Genomic DNA, 25,885 nt, shown 5'->3' on the forward strand with positions numbered 1-25,885 from the left:
GTTTGTACTTACAGACAAAAAAAGAATAATGTAGTTTACAGTTTGTTGTTCTCGTTAATTCTCAGTGGGTAATAATCAGTCCGTTTCTGAATGGTTTCAGTGACAGTATCTTGCTCCTCCCTCTGGTTGGTTCCTGTCCCTTTAAGCCGGTGCGGAAGTAGACGGAGTTGATGCAACACTCGAGGGAAGGTCAGGCTCGGGTTCCCGTCAATTCAATCATCACATATTAAACCAAACCGGTTTTCGGGACCAGTTAACTGTCTCGGAGGAACAGCTACGAGTCTCCACTTTCGCCGCTACCCAGCTTTAAACACTCCGGTGCGTCCGTGGCTTTGCTCGGAGGGAACTCCAGCGGGAAGTAACGACACTCGGCGGCGGTTCGTTTTAAATCATCTGACGGCTCGGCGTAAATCCGTCCTCCCGATGTCTTCGTCCAAATGCACCCGGCTGAGCGGAGCCCTGGTGAAACAGGTGCTGGACTCCGTGGACAGTGTCCTGTTCGACTGTGACGGGGTGATCTGGAGGGGGGACCAGGCCGTCCCGGGCGCTGCCCAGGTCATCAACCTCCTCAAGGCGCACGGCAAGAAGGTCTTCTTCGTGACCAACAACAGCAGCAAGACGCGGAAGATGTACGCCGAGAAAATGATCGCGATGGGCTTCAACGTGACGGAAAACGAGGTGTTCGGGACGGCGTACTGCTCCGCCATGTACCTGAAGACCGTGTGCAAGCTGGAGGGGGGCAAAGTGTACCTGATAGGGAGCAACGCCATGAGGCAGGAGCTGGAGGCGGTGGGGATCCGGCAGACCGGCGTGGGACCCGACCCCGTCTCCGGGAAGCAGATCGACTGGGCCACCGTGCCCCTGGACCCCGAGGTGAAGGCGGTGGTGGTGGGCTTCGACGAGCATTTCAGCTACATGAAGCTGAACAGAGCCCTGCAGTACCTGATCCAGCAGGGCTGCCTGTTCGTGGGAACCAACAGGGACACCAGGCTGCCTCTGGAGGGGGGCAAGGCTGTCCCAGGTAAAGACACGCACTGACTCAGATATCCTCACTCATTAAATCCACTCATATTGGACTAGTTTAAATCACCCATTGTCTGAGGTGTTCACTCTCCTTCTAGTCCAGGATGAACAAGCTTATTTTTCTTAAAGGGATGCGGAGTATTTCCAGCCCTACCTTCCTTCTGGTCATGAAAAATGTACCTATTGATGACTTCTAAATCTTCAAGAGAAAAACAGTTTTCTAAATGTTCAGATCTAGAAATAGAAAGACCACATCACATGCGCATCATCCATAATATTAAAACCGCAGACAGAGAGAAGTAAGTAATGTTGACCGTCTTGTGACAATTCAGTATTGTGCTGTGAAACTTTTGGACCTGGCATTCATTCATGTGCATGTTACGCAGACATGTCCCACCCGCCTAGACCAGACCGGACACCACCACCCCATAGCAATGACACTCACACACAAAAACAGTTTAGAAGAAGGCCTATATCCATTCTCTGTTGAGTCACAACTGTTTTGGAGGCACAAAGGAGACCTACACGATATTAGGGAGGTGGTCATAATGTTATGCCTGATTGATGTATTCCCCTCTTCCTTCCTCTCAGGTACGGGCTGCCTGCTGCAGGCTGTCGAGACAGCCGCCCAGCGCAAGTCCCAGACCGTGGGCAAGCCCAACCACTTCATGTTCGACTGCGTGGCCTCCCAGTTCGGCGTGGAGCCCGGCCGCTGCCTCATGGTCGGGGACCGGCTCGACACCGACATCATGCTGGGCACCAACTGCGGCCTGAAGACCCTCCTCACCCTCACGGGGGTCAACACCGTGGCCGACGCCGAGGCCCACCGGGAGAGCGGCTGCGCGGAGAGGCAGGGGATGGTGCCGGATTATTACGTGGAGAGCATCGCGGACCTCCTTCCAGCTCTGCAGGGATGAGGCCGAGAAACGACGCAGCGGCTGCACGCCTTAGAAACTGTCTTTTAAAAGAAAAAAAAAATACGAAAGGAATATATTTTTTATCTAGATTAGCATGTTAAAAGTCATCTCTGTAACCAAACGTCTGTTTGGCAGAGATAAAGACTCTAGAGACACTGTTCAGATTTTATTTGATTCACTAAATATATATATATATATATATATATATATATATATATATATATATATAAAGTATTCTTTTAATGTATTTAAGTGTTAAATAGATTTAAATTAAGCCGAGTGTATGTTCTGTTTTTAAGTAGACGCGAATGTACTTCACAAAACCTTGTTCTATCTGTGATGCAACACGTCAAACAACTGCAACTTGAGTGAAGAAATGAGCACATGAAGTGTCAACAGTTTGGTAATATGTGTTCAGGTTTACAGACTGATAACGGTCGGACCTGAGCTTTCTGTGTTCTTTTTGTGTATTTTAAGACGCGGGACAAAATGTGCTGATATCTGCACTGAGATACAACGGATGCAGTCCCTCTCTGTTCTGTCAATGTCATTTTTATGTGTGAGAGAATGACACTAATGTCTTGAAGATTTGCTCGTAAGAACAGTATTCCTTCTGTCTCCCAGAACCAGAAATGAAAGCAACACTCAGAATAAAAACAAACCGTTTTCAGTAAATCTACCCCGGCTTTCTGTGGCTTTAACTTCCCTCTGGGTCCCGTGCTTAAAGTCACCTTGGTCTGTCATCGTGGGCTGGATGCGGCAGCGGTCAGGCCAGTGTATCACCTCTCACCTGATGAGAGAGACTTTCCAAGCTGCGCCTGCCTCACCTCTTTGTCCATTGTCTGGACGGCAGAGTGCAGCCAGTCCCTCTCGTGTGGGCATATGTTTGAGTTTGAGTGAGGAGGGGAAGGGAAGGAAGGGAGGGGGGGTGGCTAATGAAAAGCTGGATCACGTTAAAGAGGTGTATTAAGCCACATTAGACAGAGGAGACATAAAAGGGGGAGGAAATTGCAGGAAGACAAAAGTTGAAAATTGAGTTTGGTGAGAGTTTTGTGTGGCCCCGTTTCGGGAGGGGGACAGGACAGGGGGGTGGGAGGGGAGGGGACAAGAAGGCGGGGGTCTGTGAGGTCTGTGTGGACAAAGAGAAGCCAGTCAGGTGAGCCTCAGCCAGCGCTGGTCATGACCACAGCTCCATGCCGATAGCCACGAGAAAGGGAGCAGACCGAGTGAGGAGCCGTCACGGGACACAGGATGGTGAGGTGCTGGCAGCGTTCGGAGAGCCACTTGGAGGAAGCTCAGTGCACGGTAAGCGCCAGGAACTACCGACTTGGGGAGGGTTGCACGTCAGCTGGCAAAGAGACCGAGACAGGAAGCTGCCACTTTTTGCGATAGTAACAGGCAGAAACATCAGGGTGACTGAGTGGGTCTTCCACGCAGAGCTTCAAATACACCTCTCAGCAGCCAGTCACTTACATTTGATTGACTTGTATCAGTTTGGTGCTTGAATCCCATACGTTACGGGCTAATTAAAGGAAGAGCCCTTTTCTTTTAGGTGTCTTTTGTATGATATAGTCATTCAAAGTCAGGTAATGGCACAGTGTATGGTGGTCAACACACCAAAAAGTCTTTAAGAGAGAGGAGGATCAGGAAGCTATGAGAAGAAAAATGTACTTTATTCCTATAAGACAAGAAGATCTACATCAGTTCAAGTCCGTTTACAACATGGTCACTGCTTTAGAGACAGACTTTTCTCATGATGAACCGAGGCCATCAACCACCTTCTTCACGGCCACCAGACAAATTTTACTTCACAGACTCTAGTCTAACACCATGGCATAAAATGACTGGCACAGCGACGGGCCATGAGCTCCCATGTTCTGTGACGTTCAGTTGCTGTTTTTGCCAGTGGGGTCTGGTGACTCTGTAGACAAAATCACTGATATGACGGCTCCAGTTCTCCAGTGGAGACAGTTGTCTGACCTGAAATCTGTTTGTGCCACCGACCCTTGTCGTGGCTTTGGTTACCGTGGGCGTGATAATACACTGATGGGTGAGCACCGAACTCACACAACCGAACTGTCTCTCTAAGTGGTCTGTCCCTGCTTCGTGTGCGTGGAAACATATTTTCAGGATGGGGGTCCTGACGCATCGCCCCGGTCCCTCTTCCCACACAAGGCGTTCTGGGTCAGCGTCTCAGCCTCCCTGCTCTTGGTCGTCGTCGCTCTGGGTTTGACCGGGTACCTCGGACTGCCTCGGCCCCGCACAGAGGTACGACCTGCTTCTACCTCTAGCTCCTCTCTATTGTCACGGTGGATTGTTGGTGTTTGAGCTAGAGCAGACGTTGATTTCCCTGAATCTGTATCTGTAGTCTTTACAGATTGTGAGAATCACAGTCCCAGATCAGGCTGGGGTTCAGCTCAACCAGTCGGCCGTCGTGGACCAACAGAATGACCTGGTGACCTACTCTGTGACCTCACAAGAAAACCAGACGTCCACCGTGCTCTTTGATATAAAACACGTATGTAAGAGGTAATTCTCATGAGCTCTAAGTAGGAAACTCTGCAGGTTTATAGTCAGGCGTCTGTTGTGTTGTGTTGTCTTGCAGGGTTTGATATGCTACAAACCTGACGGCCAGGAGAGCTGCTTCCTACAAAAGATGGAGCAGTCGGACTATGACAACGTGAACTCCCTCCTCCACGAGTCCAACCTCAAGGTACTGACATCTCGGGGCGTGAGAACTGAGCGGCCCTTATTGTATTGTACGGCACAACAAAACTCATCCGGGCATATCGAGGAAAAGAGAAGTTGCCCTTTCAGCCCTGCCAGGAGATTCTAAAGCCGTAGCCTCGCTAATGCCCAAAGTGGCATTTCTGACCCGTAGCCTTATCCCCGATGCACTGCACCAGTGAGCCAGGACCTGCTGGGTTTCATACGCTTTGCATGACTTCCTGGCCACCCCGTACAAAGAGAGAGGTGAAGCGCACAGGGCCTTGAAGAGCCTCATAGTCTCCCTCTCATGCTGAATTCCTCGGCACATCTGATCCCTCCAGCCCCCACACCGTGCCCAGGATCTTTTTACAGGAGGCTACGCAGCGAGCCTGAGCCCTGGACCGGGCACAATGGCCACTCTGTGTGATGGCTTTTTAGCTTTTAAGACGCTTCTATTGGATTAAAATACAGGTTGATGCGTTAAAAGGGCCTGTGTGTGTGTCCGCTTGTTCGCAAATACTGACCTGATCCCTCACATGTGACGTGTGTGGCGCATTATCCGATTCTTAATCATGCTTCAATCAAGTATGAGCAGAAGAATGGCCCTCACTGTGGTCAAACAGAGACCAGAGGTGAGATATAGAGCCTCACGTGTAATCCGAGAAGGAGCTCCGTTTGTGGCGCTTATCATCTTTTTGGGCAATACTCCCGTTTCCACGCATCAGTAGCTTGCGGTGTCGCATGTCCTGACACAGCTCCTCTGTATTCAGACCGAGCTGCTGCTGTGTGGTCGTTTAATATCCGATAGTAAATGTGCTCGGCCTGTGTTAAGGCACAATGATCTCCTTGGTCTTTCGCAGCTGAGGAAAACCTGGTTGTTACGCGATCCGCCCGAACGCAACGGTACGTTAAGTGGTTCACTATCAGAGCCAATCAGAAGTGTAAGTGGGGCAATTACACATGGTCTTTGTGACAAACAAGAGCGCAGATGTGACCTCATCGTGGAGATATCAGGCTAAGACTTTAGTTTCCATCATGGTTTTATTCGGCATGTCTTCCACGATTCCTCACGATTGTTAAGAAACGCGACAGATCTGGAGTTCTTTTCAAGATGAAAGTCTTGCTGTGGGTACTGATGTTGGGATACAGCAAGATCCAGCTGGCTGGGAAAAGACCACAGTAGATTCCAGTTTTCTAACGTGTGACTTGTGTTTTAATGCAAACAGTGCGTCAAAGACACTATCGCTGTTTTTGTCAATGGAGTCTAGTTTTTTCATTGGGTATCTGGAGACCCAGTGGACCCTTTATTAGCTGAACATGATTCCTCACTCTTGTCAAAAGACGCTCCAGCCCTGGGGTTTCCATTCTTTTTAACAGGAAATACACTTCTTGTTGTGGATACTGATACTCTGTGATACTGTCCCGAGCAGAGCCAGATTCAGCTGCTCGGGAATGGGACCCAGAGGCAGACCGAGTTCCTGGGAGTGCTGGCAGCCAGTCAGGTGAACTCATCGTCGCTGGAGGAACCCCTCCAGGCTCTGTGTCGGGACAGATCCTTCCACTGGACCAGGAGGGCCGAGGGTGAGAGGACAAGTGCTTTGGCATCAAATATCACGTGGAGGAAAGCGTCAGGAGAAAGTCCTGGTCATAAGTAATGTTTGTCAAGTTAAAGAACACTTCTGGATATCTTATTTCACCGTCTTCCAAACTCCAGCAAGCATGGAACAGTTGTGGAAAGAAAACTTTATAGAAGGGGACCCCAGACATTTTGGCATATTTTGTAACCTAATTCCTAAAAGATATAAAGGCACTAAATAGTGCATCAACAATACTCCTCAACCCCCCACCAAGGGACCTATGATTGTCACTAATGTGTATTAATCTGCAGCTGAAAGTAGTCCCAAACAAAAATACTCTTGACTTCCATCCAATTCCATCCATTTATTCATTTATTTTAATTAAACAAATTAACTTGTCTTCAATGATTTATATTTTCAGGAGGAATTAAAGGGAAGTGGGCTCAGTGTCTTAGGAAAGTAAGAACTTCTCTCCGGTTTGTATAAATTATCATAAAATATGTGGATTAGGTCTTGATCTAACAGCTAAGGAAAACAGGTTTTAGCTTAAACATTGATTTCTGAAATGGTACCTTATAGAACCAAAGAATCCTTCACCCAAACTCCAAACCTGTAGTCAGACAGCAAGTAAAGTAATCCTATGATTATATCCTTGATTTTATTGTTTTGTCCATTACATAGCAGACAACTGTGTATAAACATCCATTCTACTTTGCCCAGAGCCAATCATTTCAAACTATTTAGGTTTGACCAACAGCCTTAAAACCCCCAAAAATGTACATTTTAAATAACAAATAACCACAGCAAATCCTTGCATCCTTGTATCTTAGTAGCCAAAGCTTGTACGAGGAGACATTTGAAACTCATCTGTGACACACTGTGACCTTTCCACTGCAGTACATCGCGATATGAAGTAACATTATGTGCTCAACAGTGTCCATGGGATTCTGGCCACAAAGGCATTCAGAATAAACTGTGTAAATATCAAACACAGCTCCGGTTTAATCCATAGCTGGTCTTTCATTTATAAAACACGCAGATACGTTTAAAAGACGTTTCTTGAATGATTCACTATTAATTTCTCCAAACTAACACAAATTACTCACACCTGTATTTATTCTTGAAATTTAGAGTAAAACTACAATGTTACTGTCTCCATTCTGGTGATCTTCCACTTTGACTCTCTTGGAAGTCTTTATCTTATCAAAAGCTTTGTCTCTGCTGTCTCCGTCTCAGGCCCAGGCAAACAGAGGCTGGTCTACTTCTGCATCGACATCTGCTTTCCCAGCAACATCTGCGTGTCCGTGTGTTTCTACTACCTGCCCGAGTGACTCTGCATTCTCTGTGTCCTCCTCCCAGCTAAAGATCAGGGACACAAAGTTGCCCTTTTTTTTGGTCCCACTTCGAGAAAAAAAAAAAAAAAGTACAAGAACAAGAACAAAAGTCCGCTTTGACTGTTCCCTTTGTGCCGTGCAGTCGCCGGTAAACCGGTGAAGCAGCCAACGCTCCCAGTCAATTTCCATCCTTCCGAGAGAGAAGAGATGGAGACAGGCTGTCGTGGTTATCGCCAAATCCCCATCATCGCTCTCTTCATGTGTAATACCCTCTCTGCCGTCGCACTTGACAGATTTTTTTTTTTGTACATGCCTCTAACTGTATTTCCTATTACCTGCTGCAGTGTAATTACGTGTAACCGCTCCTGTTGCAATGTGTTTGATCTGTCCAATAAAAGACAACGTCGATACTGGGGGGATTTTTTGCACAATTCTTCATTAGTATGAAAAGAAGGTGGCAGGAAAAGACTTGACACTTATTTTCAACATTTCCTAAACCACACTTGATTATTAAGAACAGCACAACTTGGAACTTAAGTTAAAATAAAGAGTATATAATGCACAAACTGGAGAAAACAAGACGAATCGGTGCTATGGCACAGGCAAGAACAAAGATAACAAAATAACGTGGTCCTTCTGATGCAGTAAATATTAGTAAAAACAGATTTGAATCCATCTAAGAAATGAGAAACTGTTCTGATAGAAGCTGTAGGTGTTCAGCTCTTCATCTAATCGCTGGCTGATCTGGAGTCAAAAAAAGAACAGTTTCTTGTTTTCTAGACGCATTTTTGATGATCCTTTGCAGCAAGTGCTAAGCTCACTGACAAAACACTACTTCACAATAAAAGTCAACCTTTGTATTGCCAGGTAAATGCTTTTAATATGAAGCTGCAGCTATAGGAAATGTAGTGACTTCACATAAACTGAAAATCTTTTTACTTTTTGAATTTATATTTTGTTATGTTTCGCATACCTCCTGGAAACTGTCATGTCCTCGCACAAGCCTGTGGTTTTCCCAGACGACCATTTTTAAATAATTTCCACTGACACCGGCACAAATGCGAACCCTCAGGGAATTGAGTCACACCCTCCAAAAGTCTGGTCTCATGTCTGCAACAACCGCTGCCCGCCGCCACCTGTTGCGACATCTTTTTAGTCCACTTCCTCCTCCTCCTCAGCCGAGCACGCTGTCGTTGAAGGCCAGGCACACCACGGCCTTCTGGTGGCCGCTGTACTCCCTCTTGATCTCGCCGGTCTCCACGCACCAGAGGCGAGCCAGGTTGTCCGAGGACGCTGTGAACACATAAAAAAATTAAAAATCTTGACCTTAAATTAAACTCAAATTAATGGCTAATCCTGCACAAATTAGAATAATAAAAAAAAACAGTGTCGGTGTCTGTTTTGCATTTTATTATCTAAACTTTCAGTGTGGTAATATGTGTGTTAGTATGCATGATTACTGTGATGAATGAGGACAACTTCACAATTGTAGATGTGTATGGGCACCATCTACCTACTACCTTTACAAACCCAATTCTTCATAGCAATAACTTCGCAAAAAAAAAAAAAAAAAAAAGGAAATGAATTGATGTCCCACTAGAGTGATATCCTTTGTACAGACCTGTAACAATATACTGAGAGTCTCCAGAGAAAGCACAGTCCCACATCCAGCCTCTAGACGTCTCTCCGGGATTGTTGCTCTTTATGCTCAGCTCTGTCATCAGAGAGAAATTGGACGTCCTCCAGATCTTGCAGGTCTGATCTGCGGAGCAGGTGGCCAACAGTCTGGAGCAGAAAATCAGAGCAGAAAAGTACATTTTAACCGAGTTAATACATCCTGAAATCCAAAGAGGCTTTCCGCGCACGGCGGCGCCTCAGCGGACGGAGAGGAAGACGGCACTCACGTAGAGTCGGGGCTGAACTTGCAGCGGAGGGAGTAGCGTTTGTGTGCGGGGATCTTGGTCTTTGGAATGAGCTGAGTCACTTCATCACCCATGCCTCCAGCGAGGTTCCACACATAACAGTTTCCCTGTAAAGGAGACGAACTAATGAGTGTTTGTCAATAACACAACACCTCCATGTTTTATTCATTAACCTGCACTACACATGTTCTCCGACTCTTTACAGACTGTTTGGGCGGGCACTGACCGAGCTATTGACTGCCGCCATGTAGCTGGCGTCTGGGTCGATGTGGACGGAGTTGACTGAGACCTCTGGCTCGGGAATCAGCTGCTCGTTGTGGTCAGTCTTCAGATCCCAGATATGGATCACTCCGCTCTGGTCCCCAACAATCAGCTCTGCCTGAAAAACACAAAACAGATAGAGCTGTCACTCTAGATGTTCTAGGTTGTAGGGAAGATAATGGCCTATAATAACTATATCTCAGACTACCATCATATCTTGTAATATGGTTCCATGTATATTTGATGTCTCACCTGGTTGGGATGTAAACACACGCAGTTTATTGGAGCATTCACTTGGAAGATCCTCTGACACTGTAGATTTCTTGACCTGTAAGAGGAGCAGGGACACCACTTTATTTTGCTGATCACCAGACAAATACGCTGAAGGATACTAGGCTTGCCTCGTGGTACCTCAGGTCCCATATGCGCGCCATGCAGTCTTCTCCCCCTGTGTACATCCAGCGTCCGTCTTCATGGAAGCCCACCGATGTGATGTTTTTGCTGACTCCATCGTAGTTGATCACAGGGTTCGGGTTGTTGGAGTTCAGGTCGTACATGCGGATGTGTTGATAACCTTAACAAAAAAAAAAAAAAAATTATTGGGAAATATAGAAGCAATAATATAATGAAGAAGAACAACATGGAAAATCTTAACCAACCTGCAGCTGCAATCATACTTCTGTCAGGTGTGACCTCGAGTGAGTTTACTTGCTGGAGGTAAGTGTTAAGAAAGATTATTTTCCTCTATACCAGAAAAGACACTAATTTTGTTGAGACATTGGGGGACTGTTAGCATCTGAATATCACAGAATAGATATATTGTGTCTCAGGTTCTTTGTGTCACAGCCCAGTGACTCTCGGTCAGTAAGGATACAGAGTCCTGGTGCTGGACTGTCCTGGTGCAGATCCCGCTGTGGGCCTGCCAGAAGCGGACAGTGTGGTCGTATCCAGCCGTGGCCAGAATGACCGGGTCGCTTCCCACCGTCCCCTGGTTCACGTTCATGTTGGCTTACAGCGAGGTAGACACTGCAGAGAAATGTGTGAGGAAATTACAAAAGAAAAATATATATGTATATATCACCTGCTTCATGTTAACAAGGCAAGAACAAACTTTAACCTCCAGGCTAACGTTAGCATAACAAGCTAGCTAATCTCAAGTGCTGTACAATTCAAACTGTTGACGTATGTACTTAAAATAACAACAGGTACAGTGAATGTAACACGACTAGTGCTTCTAACAAATTACGCTAATAGAGGAAATGTGTGTGTTTACATTACCTTCGGTTGTTGGAAGTTCACGGCAAATCAGTACGTCTGCCTAAAGTGTCCGGTAGGAACTTACAATGGTTTGTCAAAAGTTCCGTTTGGATAATTAGCAAAACACCGCCACCTACTGACCCGCTTCATTTTAACAGGATAAACTACACTGGTGGCTTCAAATTCATTGTGAGACTGAGAGAGAAGATTTAGAAATAGAGGAAAATATATCTATATATTCATAATATTTCATAAAAACATTTGTATGTGTTATAAAGGTGGATGTATTCAAAGCACAATATATACAGAATACATTTATTTGAACACAATTTTGAATAAAATACATTTGGATAAATAGAATAAATAAACATATACAATAAATATAAATAATTCACATTTAGTATTAATAACAATTAATCTATGCAACACCAGAGCCTATAATAATGAGTGTCTAATGTCCCTTTAAACGTCTCAGTCAGAACACTTTGTGCTAAACAACAGGTTAAACAGACAACTGTAACTCCTTGGTCTCTTTGCTCTCCGTCGGTCTGTGTGCTGATCACAGTCAGTGCAGCAGGGCAGACATGTGCTGTTTCACCTCTCCTGGATCTGCCACTGAGCAGGCTAGGATCACTCCCCGCACCCCAGCCTTTGTCTTAGTAGAAGGGAGGATCTACAACATCACATATGACACGTGGTTTGTTTGTTTGTTTGTTTGTTTATAGGTAGCCCTTTAAAAATCAAAATCAAAATCAAAACCTACAGTACCTTCACATAAATCTTGCATCTCTCCAGAAGTAGTTTCCACTTCATTGCAGTCCGCTCGTCGTCGGTCAAACTGGTAAACTCCTCTGTCTGATGTGCAGAAATATAATAAACAGTAGGTATAATACATTTAGAACTGAGGAGGACTAATCATGCCTCTGTGAAGTGGTACTCACCGTGCAGCCAAGTGTCTTTTCAGCCACTGGGCTTCTGAGGCTGCAGGCTTGCAGGGTGCCCGTGTGGTCGGTGAAGTCCACCAGAAGGTCGAAGCCCACGGTGGCCGTAAAAGGCTGATCCCTCCCCGGACACAGCTGGTTGGTGCAGCTCAGCACGTCTTCGGTCAGCAGGAACTTACACCTGGAGCTGAGACACAAGAGAAGATGGACATACAAGCCACCTGTACAATCCACGAACTCTTTGAGTGTGAACACGAACTCACCAGCGCGTCCTGACGACCTTTGAGACGGAGGAGTCCAGGTCGAGCTTGGAGATGAAGCTGTATGTGATGCCAAAGAAAACCTCAGGACACTCGTGGGCCTTCTGTTTCAGCTGGCTCACCGTGAACACGTCAGAGATGGAATCCACTGCAGAGACAGAAAATAGAAGAGATCTCTTATCTGATCATTTGTATGTATTATATTGTTGCCAACAACCCCGATAACAAACACAGTAACAACTGTAGTAGGATAATGGAGGTCTAGGCCACAGCAATAACTAACTGTAGTTGTTAACAGGATCAACATGTTGATAGTTTGAGATGTGCACAGAAAATATACAGATTGACAAACACAACATTTGTCTGAAGATTCTCCGTTATCCAAAAAACAAAGGCAACTAGATGTTTCACCGCTCGTCCAAGCAGCTTCTTTCAATCTAAATGACCGGTTTAGGTTTTTATATCAGAACATCTGTGCCACTTATGAGCCACTTATAACTGAGTTTCACCTTGAGTCTGGAGTTTCTAGCCACTAATTGTGAGCAAACAGGACAGGGCTTATCTTCTTAGATGTTCCTTATAAAAGCTCCCTACCAGCCATTCAGAACTTAAGAAGCTACGTGGACGAGGGGTGAAATGTATTTCAGTGCTTTGCTGTATGCTCCAAGAAGAACTAGTTGATAGAAGAAAGAGTTAAAGAAGAGAATATCACACTGACAATGAGTCAAATTCAAAGGACTTTTAAGGTGCAACACTATTTAATTGTGCTAAAACTTCATCCCGACCTACCAGACATATCCTCTGCCATCTCATCTTGATCCAGCGCTCCAGACTCTGACATCTCCTTGGCGTACCTGAACAGCGCGCTGGCCTCCCTGGTGTCTGGGAACAAATCGAGACTGACGTTGAAATGTATCCCTCACTGTAAATATTGTACTCAAAAAGCAGGAGGGTGATACGTGTGCACAGAGACTAAATCCTAAAAGTTTTTGATTAGCTGCACAACAGACGTCTATCACAGTCTGTGTTTTTTTTAGTAAATGCTGCTGTGATCTCTTACCAGGGTTGACAGTGATGATGCTTTTGGAGTTAACGGTTGCTACCATGCCGCTGCGAAAGCTGTCAAAGCTGATCTTTGCGTCGGCTATGAAGAGCACTTCGAATGAAGAGCAACATCAAGTTATCGCACACATAAACATGCAGTCGCTTCTCAGATATCCTCGGCCGTGTTCCTCTCCTGTACCCTATGTTAATGGGACTTGACAGGCAGGAATAACAGTTGATTCAAGATTCGTTTTGTGACTGAGAATGAGCAGCAGCTGCTAACCCACCCGTCTCCCTCGGAACCAAAGCCTGCACGAGCTGGATGGCCTCTACGTCCCAGCTGTGAGTGAGACAGAGGTCAGGGAGTCACTCGGGTGAGAGCACAGCGAAAATCAAACACACATGCACTTCAGCGGGTTAATTCGAAGCTCCGTGTCACCAAAGTGAATTTGCGGTAACTTAAAGACACGCGATCCAAGAGGCAATAAGATGGAAAATGGCGCAAAAAGCAACAAATGTAATAAATCTTTATTCCGCTTCCAAACGAACGAAGGAGCGCGACCCACCAGACGAGGGGGAAGGAGGAGATAAAGTCATCAAAGAGCTTCGCTTCCAGCCTCTGCCCTTTGCGTCCGTCTGAAGTGGTGAAATGCTTCGTCTCGCCGATCTGAAAATGTAAACAGAGTCATGTGAAGCCACTATCGCAGCATCATCCCTTCATGTCACAAAACACGGAGGCGTTCAGAGCGGGGTAGGTCTGGCCTCCCCGTGAACTCTACAGCGGGTCTTTATGGAGAGCCGCCACGTTCCAAGCCAGCAACGAGCTTTCACCATGAAACCACACAGTCTAAACAGACGCGCTGGAGTCCATTTAGAAATTTATAAGATATGAATTGGGTAAATTTAGAAAGCTCGGGTATATTTGGTTTTCAAAGTTGCCTCAGCAGACGCGGTGTTTGTTCTGCATCCAGAGCCATTGTCCAAAACGTCCAACTTCGTGCTTATCGGCCTTCTCTTCGCCGCGTCGCCGACGGCTTCCAGGGCTTTTTTTTTTCCACTTTCACGATGTGACATCACACCACTTCTTTAGCAGCCCTTCCCGCCTTGTTAATGTTGTTTTTCGGCTCTGGAAAACATTAACAACCGATTTTCCACCGTAGCCGAAGCTAACTGCGGAGAAAATAACATCATACTGTCGCCCGCGTGAGGGGATTTGGAAAATATACTGCGGTTTCAAAATGAGTTTATCAATTTTATTCGTGTTTGGAAAAACACCTCTTAAAAATGATGATATCCTACAAATTTAATAACCAGCCCGAGCCATGATTGGTTCATTAATGAACTCCTATTGGGTTTCACATCATGACTGTTCGACCGCAAAGATCATTTCAGTCGGGTTAAAAGCATTTTATTTTATACGGCTCAGTCGATCCTATAACGATACTATAAATGAATGAACGTACCATTATATCATTATTTATTTTTACTACCTTCCCCACTCGTTTCCTGCTAATGAATTTAACTATAGAAATTCCTACGAAAACCTTTGGAAACGTATACACCAGAAAATAATGTGCTTATATTAGATGCTTTTAATAATTTAATCATTTAACTTCTGGCAAATGTGTTTAATGTCTTTCACTCTGAGAGTTAGATTACATGACAAATGCTACCTTTTACTAGCACATGAACTGCACACACCACCAGATTTAAATTTTCTGTTGTATCGTTACACATCACATTTTGATTGATCTGTGGATATTTCTTTCTTAATATTAACTCCATGTGCTGCAACTACACATTCATCTTTTACACGAAATTCAGAACTGCTGAATCCCAATAACTGTTAAATGTCACACTGGCTGGAAAACACTCACGCTAACGTCCTTTTTTTTCCTTTTTGTACTGACTAAAAAACCTCAGCGGGTTTTAAATGGGTTTTAAATTTGCAGGTGGCCAGTTTTTATTTGCTCGGGACAGAGTCAGATCTTGACATCTAACAAACCGTACGGACACCTAAGTTACGCTGATATTTTCCTCAGTCTCTTGCCAGGAGAAGAAGTAATTGTATTTTCCAATTTGTTGAACTATTACTTCACGACTCTTAACTGCAAGCGTTGTTCTCAGACTAGTTCTCATCAGCCCCGATCTCCTCAGTCAGCAAAAGCAGATTCCATGTGGATTAAAAAAGGCTTAAAACCTGTATTCTAAGATGAACTTTCCTTCTAACGCTGTTTAATACAGAGACTGTGGCCTTAATAATCCCTACCAATTTCACTGCAGCCAGTATATTAATCACGGATCCATCCAGCTTTTGCCCGTTGGCCACTATGTCTCCCAGGGAGTAGAAGTCTCTGGAGTCCTTGACAGGCAGGTGAAGCAGCGGCAGCAGCCTGTCAATGACGTCCATGTCAGCGCACAGAGACACCCGGGAATGAGCCTCCGTCACCAGCAGCCTGTAGTTGCTGAGGCAGCAGGTACACGACTTTTAAACAAGGGAGTCATTTGACACCATCATTATGCATTGCACACTGTTACATCACATAATACACAGAATCACATAGGGGTTGCATCCATTTCTTCCATCCGTCTAAAAGCAAGTGTAAATTACCTCGGTGTTGTAGGGCAGAACTTGTCTCCTTTCTCTAGGTCTTTGTTGGTAACTAAAGGATTTTCAATTGTGACTGGAAAAATAATCAGAAACAATTCTTATCACTGATATTTCATTGTGTACATTTCTTCCAGCGATTTAAAGATTTAAAGGTACTAGAAAATGTCATGGCTGCACGGTATTTTATTTTAAATAAATGTATTACATTTGTGTCACTATTGTGGCACTTCACGAATAAAATTGTGGGAACCCTGACAGAGTCTTCCTCACCACAGTCTCCAACGCTGAAGCTGCTGGCGAGCCCGTTGACATGCCCATCGTTTCCCCAGGCGGTCACATTAATGAAGAAATCAGGTGAGTCCTTAATGGTGAAGCCAAAAGTGAATCTGTCCACACCGCTGTCTGAAATCCAGACATTTAGGACGTTTGTTTAGTGATGCAGCTCAAAGGTTGAGGAAACAGGAGACAGGAAAGCTCTAAAAATGATCACCAACAGAGGGCGCTGCTGCACAACACACTGAGGCACAACGAGGGCAGATGCGCTTAATTTGTAATAGTATAAAAGGCCACCGACAAAAGAGATTTCTACTAACTCTTTCTGTCAGGGAAGCTTCTGACATCACTTTTTCCAATGACAATCCCAGCCACCTTCTGAAACACATCACAAGGACAATGAGTACTGCACGGCATATGAGGATTTTAAATTAGACACGGTTTACAACTGTCTCAGGCCTGATAATACACCCTGTTCCATCCGTGCCCAACTACAAATGAAGAAAATATCCCCTGATATTGGAGGACGGTTTTGTTCTCAGGGTTAAAGCAAGACGAAATCTACATTAGATGAAACAGCAATTGGCTGGAAATGATCTGAACTTACTGGATGAGTGAAGTTGGGATGTAGCTCGGAGATGGCAACGAAGGCCTGAGCAAACATTTTCATGTACTTATTTATTAACTTTTTTGGTTTATGCCAGTCCAGTCCAATTTGTATCACATCTAGAGACTCTGTAAAGTGAGGTAAAACAAACAACAGTCATAGTTAACATGAATCCCACCGTAATAAAACTTATCTAATATGTATTTCCGACTTCCCAGCATTAGTTAGCTATTACCAGACATTAGCTAACAGACAACTTAATTAGCTAAAACCAAGAGTAAGTCGCTAACTAATTGAGTAACTTCATTCGATATTTTAAAGGCAAGTTTGACTAAAACGGCCTAAGCTCAGTTATGCGTGAAACATACCACTATTTGAATTAGTTTTAAATCGTTATTTATTTATTTTACCTAGCTAGGCCTCTTCTCATCACCGTTGCTAAGAGATGTTGCTTTTAATAGTGTCGGAAATTTGAAGATTAAGCGCTGACGCATTGTCCCAACTGTGGCAAATTAACAACGCAAATTAAAATAAATAATAATAATAATAATAATAAAAACTTCCACCAAATATGACTTATGAGGAATTATCTTTCCCTTATTATTCTTATAGCACAACAAGCAGTAAGATGGTGTTATACCATGGAGACAAAAAATTAGGAGAAGCACCTGAACACATACACTTGTCAAAACTGTCCATCACTCATGAGTTCATTAACTGGAGAAAGGTTGGTTTTTAATCAGAAAAGTATGTTGTACTCCATAAATAAACAAGTTAACAATTTAACCTACCAATAAAATTATATAGTTTTGGTAATAAGCAAAAAGTCTGCTTGGTTGCTATTTTCAACAGCAATTTCATTGATTTACAGAGGGTGATTAATTTTAATGTTTTGAGACGTTATATTTTGGTGTAGTTTTTGTGATATTTTCTAGAATAAAAACTACATTTTCAACTCACTTGGGGTATGGTGAACCTCCATACAGTTTGGCAGTGTAGCCACTGTCACTGATGAAGCCGCTGGCCTGAAGCTGTCAGTCATTCACACTGACATATTACATTTGTACACTATATAAGTCATCTCTTTGTACTGTGAAACATATCTCTGCAGCCCAGACTTTGGTATACCTCCCAGGAATCCTTCACAGCATGGGATTTATTCTTAGACAGATATGCTGAGATGGATTTGATAGTTTCCCAGTTTGTTTTGATAACACAAAGCAGTATTTGACATATAATACTGTCTACACGCTCCTAAGCAGGACTCAGACAGTGTAACAGTAAACGCTCATTCAGCTTTACGCTTACTCGTTCCTCCACCATTATGACTAATCCTCACAGTCCTTTGGATCGGATACCTTATCCCTGTGACTAATGTTGATTGTAATATAAGCTGATGTGATTCTACGGTCAGTGTGTTCTTGCCCTTTCATAAAGATGTGAAATAATGTGCAACAGAGGGCATAAATGTGTTTCATACACACAGTAGTCTGGTGTTCCATCCATGTATCGATGTGCTTTGTATAATGTGAAACTGGAGCGATTACATTCATTGAACATTTACCTACGCACAGGAATTGATTTGCTATTTGCAGTGGCTAGTGGCTGGCCATTCAAATGAAACTAAATTTCAAATTCTAATTTCATTAGCTTTTTTTCTGACTACAGTTTGTGAGTCCATTAATCACAACGCCACTGTAAAGTATCATCAGATAAATCAGGCGAAACTTACTTTCGGCTCGATGATTTATTCATAATGAATTTACAGCTCCCGTTAAGCTGTCATCAATCACACTTTGATCCAATATTCGCCCGGCTCGTTTGAGGTGATTTAAATAATTATTTCTATGTCTGTATCAGATAAGGTATGCCTGTCAGCTCTGAGAGCATGACCTCATGCGGAGAGAGCCATGGAGGAAGTACTGTGTCTGCACGGTGTCATAACCACAGGGTTGCGAACACGGTCGCTGCAGGAATGTGCTGTGATTCGGTGGCCTCCCTGCCTCAGGTCGGCTCCCTGGAGGGCCTGCAGTCGTCTGACCGCTCCTCGACTATTAATCCATCATCTCACTGTGTGTGTGTGAGTGTGCCTGTGTGAGTTATTTTCTGCAGCTGTGTATGTATACCGACTGTGGCCGTTGTCATAAAGGCAGGTGGAGCAAAGAGCTGTTGAAAGTGGAAAGAAATAAAGAAAATAACTGAAATAGCTGTGCTCCATGTGGAACATGGGAGCGTAAAATCACCAGCTTTCTGATTTACAGACCTCTTGTCAGACAGATGTCTTCCTGTGAGTAATTATGTTCTAAAGAAAATTGTATTTCTGCTCTAGATGCACTGCACAATGAAAATGAAAAGACGAGATTAATTTGAAGACAGTGGGCATTCATTGTAGCCTCTGGAATTTCTCTGACCAAACATGCTTTGCATTCTCAAAGGTGTTTTGCTTTTTATCCGTTCTCTGAACCGAAAAACATTTAGTAATTTTTCACTTAGCACTTTATTATCATTTGTAACTATGAATCATGGTGTCATTGTTATCCTAGAATCCCCCATTCATATCTTATGTATACAGGGAGCGGCCATAATCCAACACCATATGACTATACCAACTCAGAATGCACAAGCCACAAACAAAACAAAAAAAGGGCTGTGAATTTTTACATTTTCTGTGTACGCCATGAGTTGTCCTTCAAACTTTGGAAAGGGGGAGAGGTGAGGGAGGGGTGTCCCATTGGAGGCCAATATTTAACTTCACCACTAGATGGCACAAAATCTTACACGCAAGTCCTTTAAAATGTTGGTGCTTTATGAAAATCAAGAACAAATTAAAATATACTGAAATGTATGGCAGTATTTACCTTTTCCCATTCATATTTCCATTAAAAAATAAAAAATTACATTTACTTTCATTTTGTACAGACAAAACCCTTTTAAAAATAAGTTTTCCTGCAATTTGCCACTGGCTCAGAAAATTGTTCATCATAAAGAAACTACATGTAGATTCCAAACTATACAAGACTATACATGTACTGGAGGATATACAAAGTAACTCTGCAGTAGCTGAGCAAATAAATATGAATCATTGTATAGAACATTTAAACTACTCAACCACATACAACCTACAACCAGTAATCACTATAATGATATACTTTAAAGTAAAGGAAATGAATATTTCTTCCACTGCTGTCCTATTTAGCAGTAGTCCAGTGGACCTCCACGATGGCACCAGACAGGAGATTTATAGTCAAAATGGTAAAACACGAGAACAGAGGAGGAAATGGACAACGCTGACCACTCAGACACATGGCAACACAGAGACAACCAAAAGTTCTTTTTGAGCAGCCGGGGCCGAAAGGATGTGACAGCTCCATATTTCCTTTATAATTTTCCGTGTGTTTTTATTTGTAAATGACCATCTGTGATCAGGAAGCGTAACAGCTGGTGTTTACACTGCATCCAGAATATGTGATGTTCCCAAAAAAAAAAATCCTGCTCAGGGTTTTATAGTACTGTGATTTGCTGTGCAGGAAGCGGTTAGACAAGTTGTAGTATTTAGGTGGTTTCAGTCCACATGCAGACATGCACACATACTATATGTAAGGAGCGCACATACGCAAAGACACTGGGCCTATTGTTAAAAATTAAGTTAGTTTCAGTGCACCAGCTCCTGAATGTGATATTCTGTGAGGATCTAATGGAACCACTTCTCATTATTTTATTGAATCAGACCATTAAAACATATTGTTCTGTGCATAGTGAGCAATATCTTGGCATAACCCAGGCGTCTACATCCAACTATAGCTTTTGCAGCCATTGGCAGGAGACTATGCAGACTTTATTGGCTTCCACGAGTGGAAGACGTCCAAACTACAAGTATGTGTACACTGTAATTTCCCTGCCACCTGTGTGACTGGCTATACTGTGGCTGCCACAGCACTGGGACTGCTCAAAGCCATTGAATCCAGCTGGGCTCTGGTAGAACAATGTACCCTGTTTCCTCATCCACATGTCCAGTAAGATGGGGGTATGTGACTGCGGAGGAAACCTTAAATGATGTTAATAACATACTGTTGAAAAGCGGCGGCATCAGTGGCATGCGTGCATGATGTCAGCGCCCATCATTATGCCACCAAGCTTAGGTAATGGGAGGAACACTGTGGCATTTGTCACAGTCTTGCCACAACTGTCTCTTCAATGAGCTGTTAGCTGATTTAGAATTTTGTTGTTTGGCAGATTAAAAACACAACTTCGACAGGAATCGTTCCAAAACAAGACTTAAAACGAAAATGAAAACTGTGGGTAAAGACATTTCAAATTTGAAATTGACTCCGTCTAAAAAGGAAACCTGTTGCAAATGCTTTTATGTCAGTATTTACACAAAACAGGTACCGCCACCTACACACCCAGATCAGGCATGCTTTCTGTCATCCTGCTCGTCTGGCCTTAATCCAACTTTGAAGTGTGCTCCTACACAAATTCAGTCCGTGGCATCTTGACAAATCTATCAGCAACCATGGCTGGTCCCATCATCTACACTGTACACTACACTCATTGTAGTGGTTCTGTTAGACTGTACTTTTCCACAAGTCCTTCCAAGTCTGGAATGTCTTCCCTGCTGTGTGTTCTCGAGTTGAGTTAGGTCAAGACGCAAAAAAACAAGTTGGATTAGGTTAGTATTGGAACAATACTAGAAATGGGTTTAAGTTAAAAGAGAGTTGACAAAAAAAATGACTAGCGTGTTGATTCAGCAGTTTCACCTGTTAAAGGCAAATGTTGACCCATCCACCCACCCAAACCTCATTATTTGACTATGGCTTGATAATTACTCCACCTCACTTGATTGTTTGCTCTTGCTATCGCAGTTAGAATTAGCTGAGGGTCAATATAAGCTGCTTGCAATTATATCCCTGCCCCACCCCTTCCCATCAGGTAGAGAGGTAGCTTGGCCATGCAACCGACACAATTGTGTATTTTTGGTGAATATCAGTAAAAAGAGCTAAACTAATTTCTTGGTGGTTGAAAGTCACAGAGGTGTGTGGTGCCAGGACTCTGGAACTCACTGTTAAGCCTTCTTGAGGTGTTGTGGGCTTAACTTAGCCTCCTGAGATCCAAGCTTTTATTTGTTATGTGTTGTTATAATCTCCAAGGACCTGAGCAGAATAAAGCATCATCTGTGAGCAGAACGTTTAAACCAAGCGGCAACGTCCAGGTCTGAGCAATGAAGTAAATATTCTGCTGAAATGCCCGTTATCATTTTTTACACCGACTAGTGTATTGACCCTTTTTTCCCTATTGACCACTAAATGGCTGATAAAGGCGTCCACTTATGAGGACAACGGGTCTGAATGAAGCAGAATAATCAGCCACAAATCTAAAAACTAATGAGGACGCAGGGTCTCAGGAGGCTAGCAAAACATCGGTGAAGGGAGGTGCCCGCTTGAAAACCCCATCGATGTGCGACGTACTGCCTTGGTAGCTGACTGCTAGCCTGCTAGTCGGTTTTCAGTGGGACTGGGCTTATAAATGTGTTTGCTTGGGATCTTGGCATAAGGGATTGTAACATCTTATCCTGTGTAATAATGAATGCATTTTTGAGCTGTTATCAAGTTATTTCTAGTCCAGAGTCTTAACACCAATGGCATGTTTTTTCCACCAGTCATTCCATAGAAATTTAGTCCATCATCGTCCCCCTGAGGGTAAATGTCTACAGAACTATGTGGCCTACATTCATCCATTCTAGCGGCTCTTTGTTCAGCATAACATATTCTGATGTTGACGAATTTTAATTAAGCCGATGATGGCACTGGAAAAAAAAAACGCAATTCATCCTCAGGAGACCACAAATAATTTCCCGAAGGTCCATCTGAGATGTTTTATCCTAAATGGTAACCTCCTGGAAAAGTCAGGAGTTCACTAAAAATCTGCACGATTCATCCTCTGAACGGTTGTAGTAAATTTCCTTACAAGTTATCCGAAAGCTTTTAAATTACTTCCGTCTGTATCAAAGGTGCTGACCGACCAACAAACCACCCAACAGATCATCATTGTCATGTCTCGAGGTTACGCTCGGCTAAAAGTTTTTCCACATGTGTATAGATATCTACACACGCACACCACTCAGCTCCCTGTATATCATTACTTTCAGATCTGAATTTGGAAGATACAAGATCTCTGGTATGACGTGTCTTAGTATGAACCGCCGTGGGGCATTGTGTTATCCAGTCTGATTTAGATTTTCCATGTGTGAGTGCGTATGTACAATTTATGTATGTGTATGTGAGTGAAAGGGCATCACTCAGTTCAAACCTTTTATCCTCTATAGGACAAAAATCCCACCTGATATACTGCCATTGGCAATTTAATGTTGCCCGGAGAGATTTTCATCAATACATCATTTTAATTGTGGAAAGACCCTATGCTGTATTTCAGCTACATCAAAGCCCGCCCCGCTGTCCCAGTCTATCACCAACGTCTTCATAGCCTCCACTGTTTGAGCAGTTCCCCTCTGACATGCCCTGACAGAAATATCTGGCTCCAAGTTTGACCTCAGCTGCCTTTTTCATTTTTTTCAAATTTAAAAAAAAAATCTTTGAAGTACTTTTTCTTTCCTTCCTCAAATGAGGAGAGAAACACGTTTCTTCAATTATTACCGAGTGATATATGAAACAGAAGCTTTCATTTCTTTGCCGCATGTGTTCCTCTGAACAATGAAATCATTATATTCTGGAGCATCGCCCCAGAAAGTTTCATGCTGTATGACAGTTATGCTGTTTATGAGCTGATTGTTCAATGATCTCAGTGTTGCTTTGATTAGGCGCTGAGTTTACTGCGCGCAGTCTGATGTCCTCTGCAATGCAACATCTGTACGGCGTCAGCATGCCCAGATAAACTGCTTTGTCTGTTATTTATAATGGAACGTAATATTACACGTAGTGTTTGAATAACAGAGTGATCAAGTCTAATAAAATACTTACAGTTTGGAATATAAAACTCATCAAGGGTTATCACTGGACTTGCAATATGGTTAGACTATGACTTTCCACAGACATTTAAGCATAAATCTCTTTTTCTTTTTCCTTTTTTTCCTAAAGTGGAACACAGGAATTCTTGTCCTCTAATTTACTGGTGCCATGGTTAGAAATGCTCAGTGAAGAATCTCGCTGTGACAATTTACAACAATACCACTGTACATCACTATATTTTCTGCGCATCTACAGTTTATGTTCGTTGTGCACTTCCCCGAGTGCTTTTCACTTCCTTTGTTCTCTGTCAAGTAACACACTTGTGAGGATGTTTAATGAAGGATTTAATATGCAGAGTAACAAATCCACTGATTTTCCCAATCCTCTTGATCTCGGCTATTCTGCCCATAGGAGATCTCCGCCGTCTGTGCTCTGCTGCTTGCCAAAGAACAATCTCTGCAAACAATGTTGAGGGGATTCATTAGGTTTCTCTGCTGCTCGCACTGATGTATCACGTCCTGTCAAAAGTCCATTACTCTGCCAGAAATATTACAGACTGTACGTGTGTATATCTACATTTCTTTCGGTGTTTGACAATTTGGATATTGCAGAGACTTACATTAGAAGTGTGATACCAAATCTCCAAATTAGATGCTGGCGAACCATTACCGTCGTGATTTTTCCTCTTTTTGAACAAACTACGTATAATATGTTGATGAGTGACCCTTTTGCAGTCTAATCTGTATGCTAAGCTAGGCTAATCTTCATGTTTCAAACATATATGAGAGGATTAAAAAAACATAAGCAGATTGTCAAACGGTGTTCTCGGGAGGGCCAGCGTGAGAGAGGCCCTCAGTGGCTTAGAAGTTACCCCGGCTTCCTCTGTGGCCTCTCACTCTCAAATCTCCTCCATTTGTTCACAATCAGCCTGACTTTGGAGTTATGGATTCCAGACTCTTTAACGGATGGTCTTGTAAGCTATTTCTTCCAGCTTGATGAGCGACAACAACTCTTTTCCTGAGGTCCTGAGGTATGGTGTGAAGCTCAAACTGTGACAAATCTCAGATTTTTTTAGTTAAGACTTTTTTAGTTTTAATTTAATTAGGGCACCAAACCAGTGCATTGACCAGAAACATGTCTGAACAGATGATTTCCAGTTTGTTCATGAATGAACTTCACTGAAATCCTCGATGTGGAATTCACCTCAGAGATGTGTAATATTGAGTAATTATCTCTGATTATCTCACTGGTTTGATTTTGTCCTCTTTGCCCACTTTCTAGATTTGTGTGAAACTCTGCAGATACTTCAACAAACAAATTTGGAAGTAAAATTGTATTCCCACATCCCAAATCCGATTGGATGCCATTTAGGCCTTCTTCAAACCAAACTCCAGCATTAGAGGGGGAAAGACTCCACCTCATCCGTCTCTTCGGTCCTCTCTCCTTGGGGATGGTAGCAACATCACATATGGAAGACATCACGCTGTTACAGAGCAGCTCTCCTCAACATGCACTAATAACAGTGTGGCCGTGGCTTTAATAAAAAGGAATGGAACGAATTATGGCCCCATCCCAGTCAGGGCCATCATGTACTGGTGCACATTCGCGTAGCTTCAGCAGCCAGTCCAGACTGGGAGGGAAGACAGAGGGGAATGGGGGTTGGGGGGTGGGGGGGTAACCAGTCCAGCTCTTGGGGCTCAGTGCTGTGGTACAGGGGGGGGGGGGGGGACACACAGAGAGATGTAGAGTCTGTGGGCAGCGCAGAGACGGGCCCTGCCAGGGGTAATGAGACGTCAACAGCAGCACGGCGAAGGTTAAACCGAGCCTTTATTAAAACGGGGGTAAAACCGTCATGCTCAGCTAAACGGCTGAAACACTGGGTGTGCAAGGAGTCTGCGATGAGAGAGGGAGAAAATCAGAGTCAGCTAAAGGAATGTAAAACTGAAGAGAGCCTCTATTGAAGGCAGGTGATTAATTTCCAGAATGAGTCATTGATCCAGTTAGCGGCTTAAATTACAAGCAGAAGGCCGTGGTTTTATATTCAAATTTTTAAAAAGAGTTTTTAAAGATGTTTTTTTTTTTTTTTAAAGGTCGGTTTGAACAAAGACTCTTGTCCGATCGCACACTTTTGTGTGGAATTTGAATAGTTGTACCTCTTAATCCAATCTAAACACAGTACTCACGCCT

At 43.6% G+C, this 25,885-nt stretch overlaps 4 protein-coding genes across 5 annotated transcripts; 2 read left to right on the top strand and 2 right to left on the bottom strand.

Moving 5' to 3' along the window:
* The first annotated feature begins 138 nt into the window (after positions 1-138).
* LOC125022270 (phosphoglycolate phosphatase) lies at positions 139-2,135 on the top strand. The gene is made up of 2 exons (XM_047608779.1): positions 139-1,021; positions 1,615-2,135. Exons 1-2 carry the CDS (start codon positions 424-426, stop codon positions 1,938-1,940), a joined length of 924 nt encoding a protein of 307 aa, XP_047464735.1. The 5' UTR covers positions 139-423; the 3' UTR covers positions 1,941-2,135.
* A 917-nt stretch (positions 2,136-3,052) lies between these two features.
* On the top strand, positions 3,053-7,973 carry bricd5 (BRICHOS domain containing 5). Its single transcript, XM_047609793.1, has 6 exons — positions 3,053-3,245; positions 4,071-4,208; positions 4,309-4,458; positions 4,546-4,653; positions 6,080-6,230; positions 7,463-7,973. Exons 1-6 carry the CDS (start codon positions 3,192-3,194, stop codon positions 7,555-7,557), a joined length of 696 nt encoding a protein of 231 aa, XP_047465749.1. The 5' UTR covers positions 3,053-3,191; the 3' UTR covers positions 7,558-7,973.
* A 4-nt stretch (positions 7,974-7,977) lies between these two features.
* Positions 7,978-11,123, bottom strand: mlst8 (MTOR associated protein, LST8 homolog (S. cerevisiae)). The gene is made up of 9 exons (XM_047609792.1): positions 11,022-11,123; positions 10,618-10,769; positions 10,403-10,454; positions 10,155-10,317; positions 9,996-10,071; positions 9,709-9,861; positions 9,465-9,589; positions 9,182-9,345; positions 7,978-8,853 (listed from the first exon to the last, which is right to left on the bottom strand). Exons 2-9 carry the CDS (start codon positions 10,744-10,746, stop codon positions 8,735-8,737), a joined length of 981 nt encoding a protein of 326 aa, XP_047465748.1. The 5' UTR covers positions 10,747-10,769; positions 11,022-11,123; the 3' UTR covers positions 7,978-8,734.
* A 180-nt stretch (positions 11,124-11,303) lies between these two features.
* Positions 11,304-17,195, bottom strand: meiob (meiosis specific with OB-fold). 2 transcript variants are annotated; one of them, XM_047609791.1, is made up of 14 exons: positions 17,147-17,195; positions 16,737-16,864; positions 16,450-16,507; positions 16,127-16,258; positions 15,857-15,929; positions 15,515-15,710; positions 13,812-13,912; positions 13,533-13,585; positions 13,262-13,345; positions 12,991-13,083; positions 12,205-12,349; positions 11,942-12,128; positions 11,769-11,855; positions 11,304-11,673 (listed from the first exon to the last, which is right to left on the bottom strand). In XM_047609791.1, exons 2-14 carry the CDS (start codon positions 16,797-16,799, stop codon positions 11,566-11,568), a joined length of 1,380 nt encoding a protein of 459 aa, XP_047465747.1. In that variant the 5' UTR covers positions 16,800-16,864; positions 17,147-17,195; the 3' UTR covers positions 11,304-11,565. The 2 variants fall into 2 exon arrangements, with proteins under 2 accessions (XP_047465747.1, XP_047465746.1); XM_047609790.1 differs by having other exon boundaries at positions 13,262-13,357.
* Between the last annotated feature and the right edge of the window lie 8,690 nt (positions 17,196-25,885).

This window comes from Mugil cephalus, chromosome 16, assembly GCF_022458985.1.
Source record: "Mugil cephalus isolate CIBA_MC_2020 chromosome 16, CIBA_Mcephalus_1.1, whole genome shotgun sequence".
In the NCBI taxonomy this organism is placed as follows: domain Eukaryota; kingdom Metazoa; phylum Chordata; class Actinopteri; order Mugiliformes; family Mugilidae; genus Mugil; species Mugil cephalus.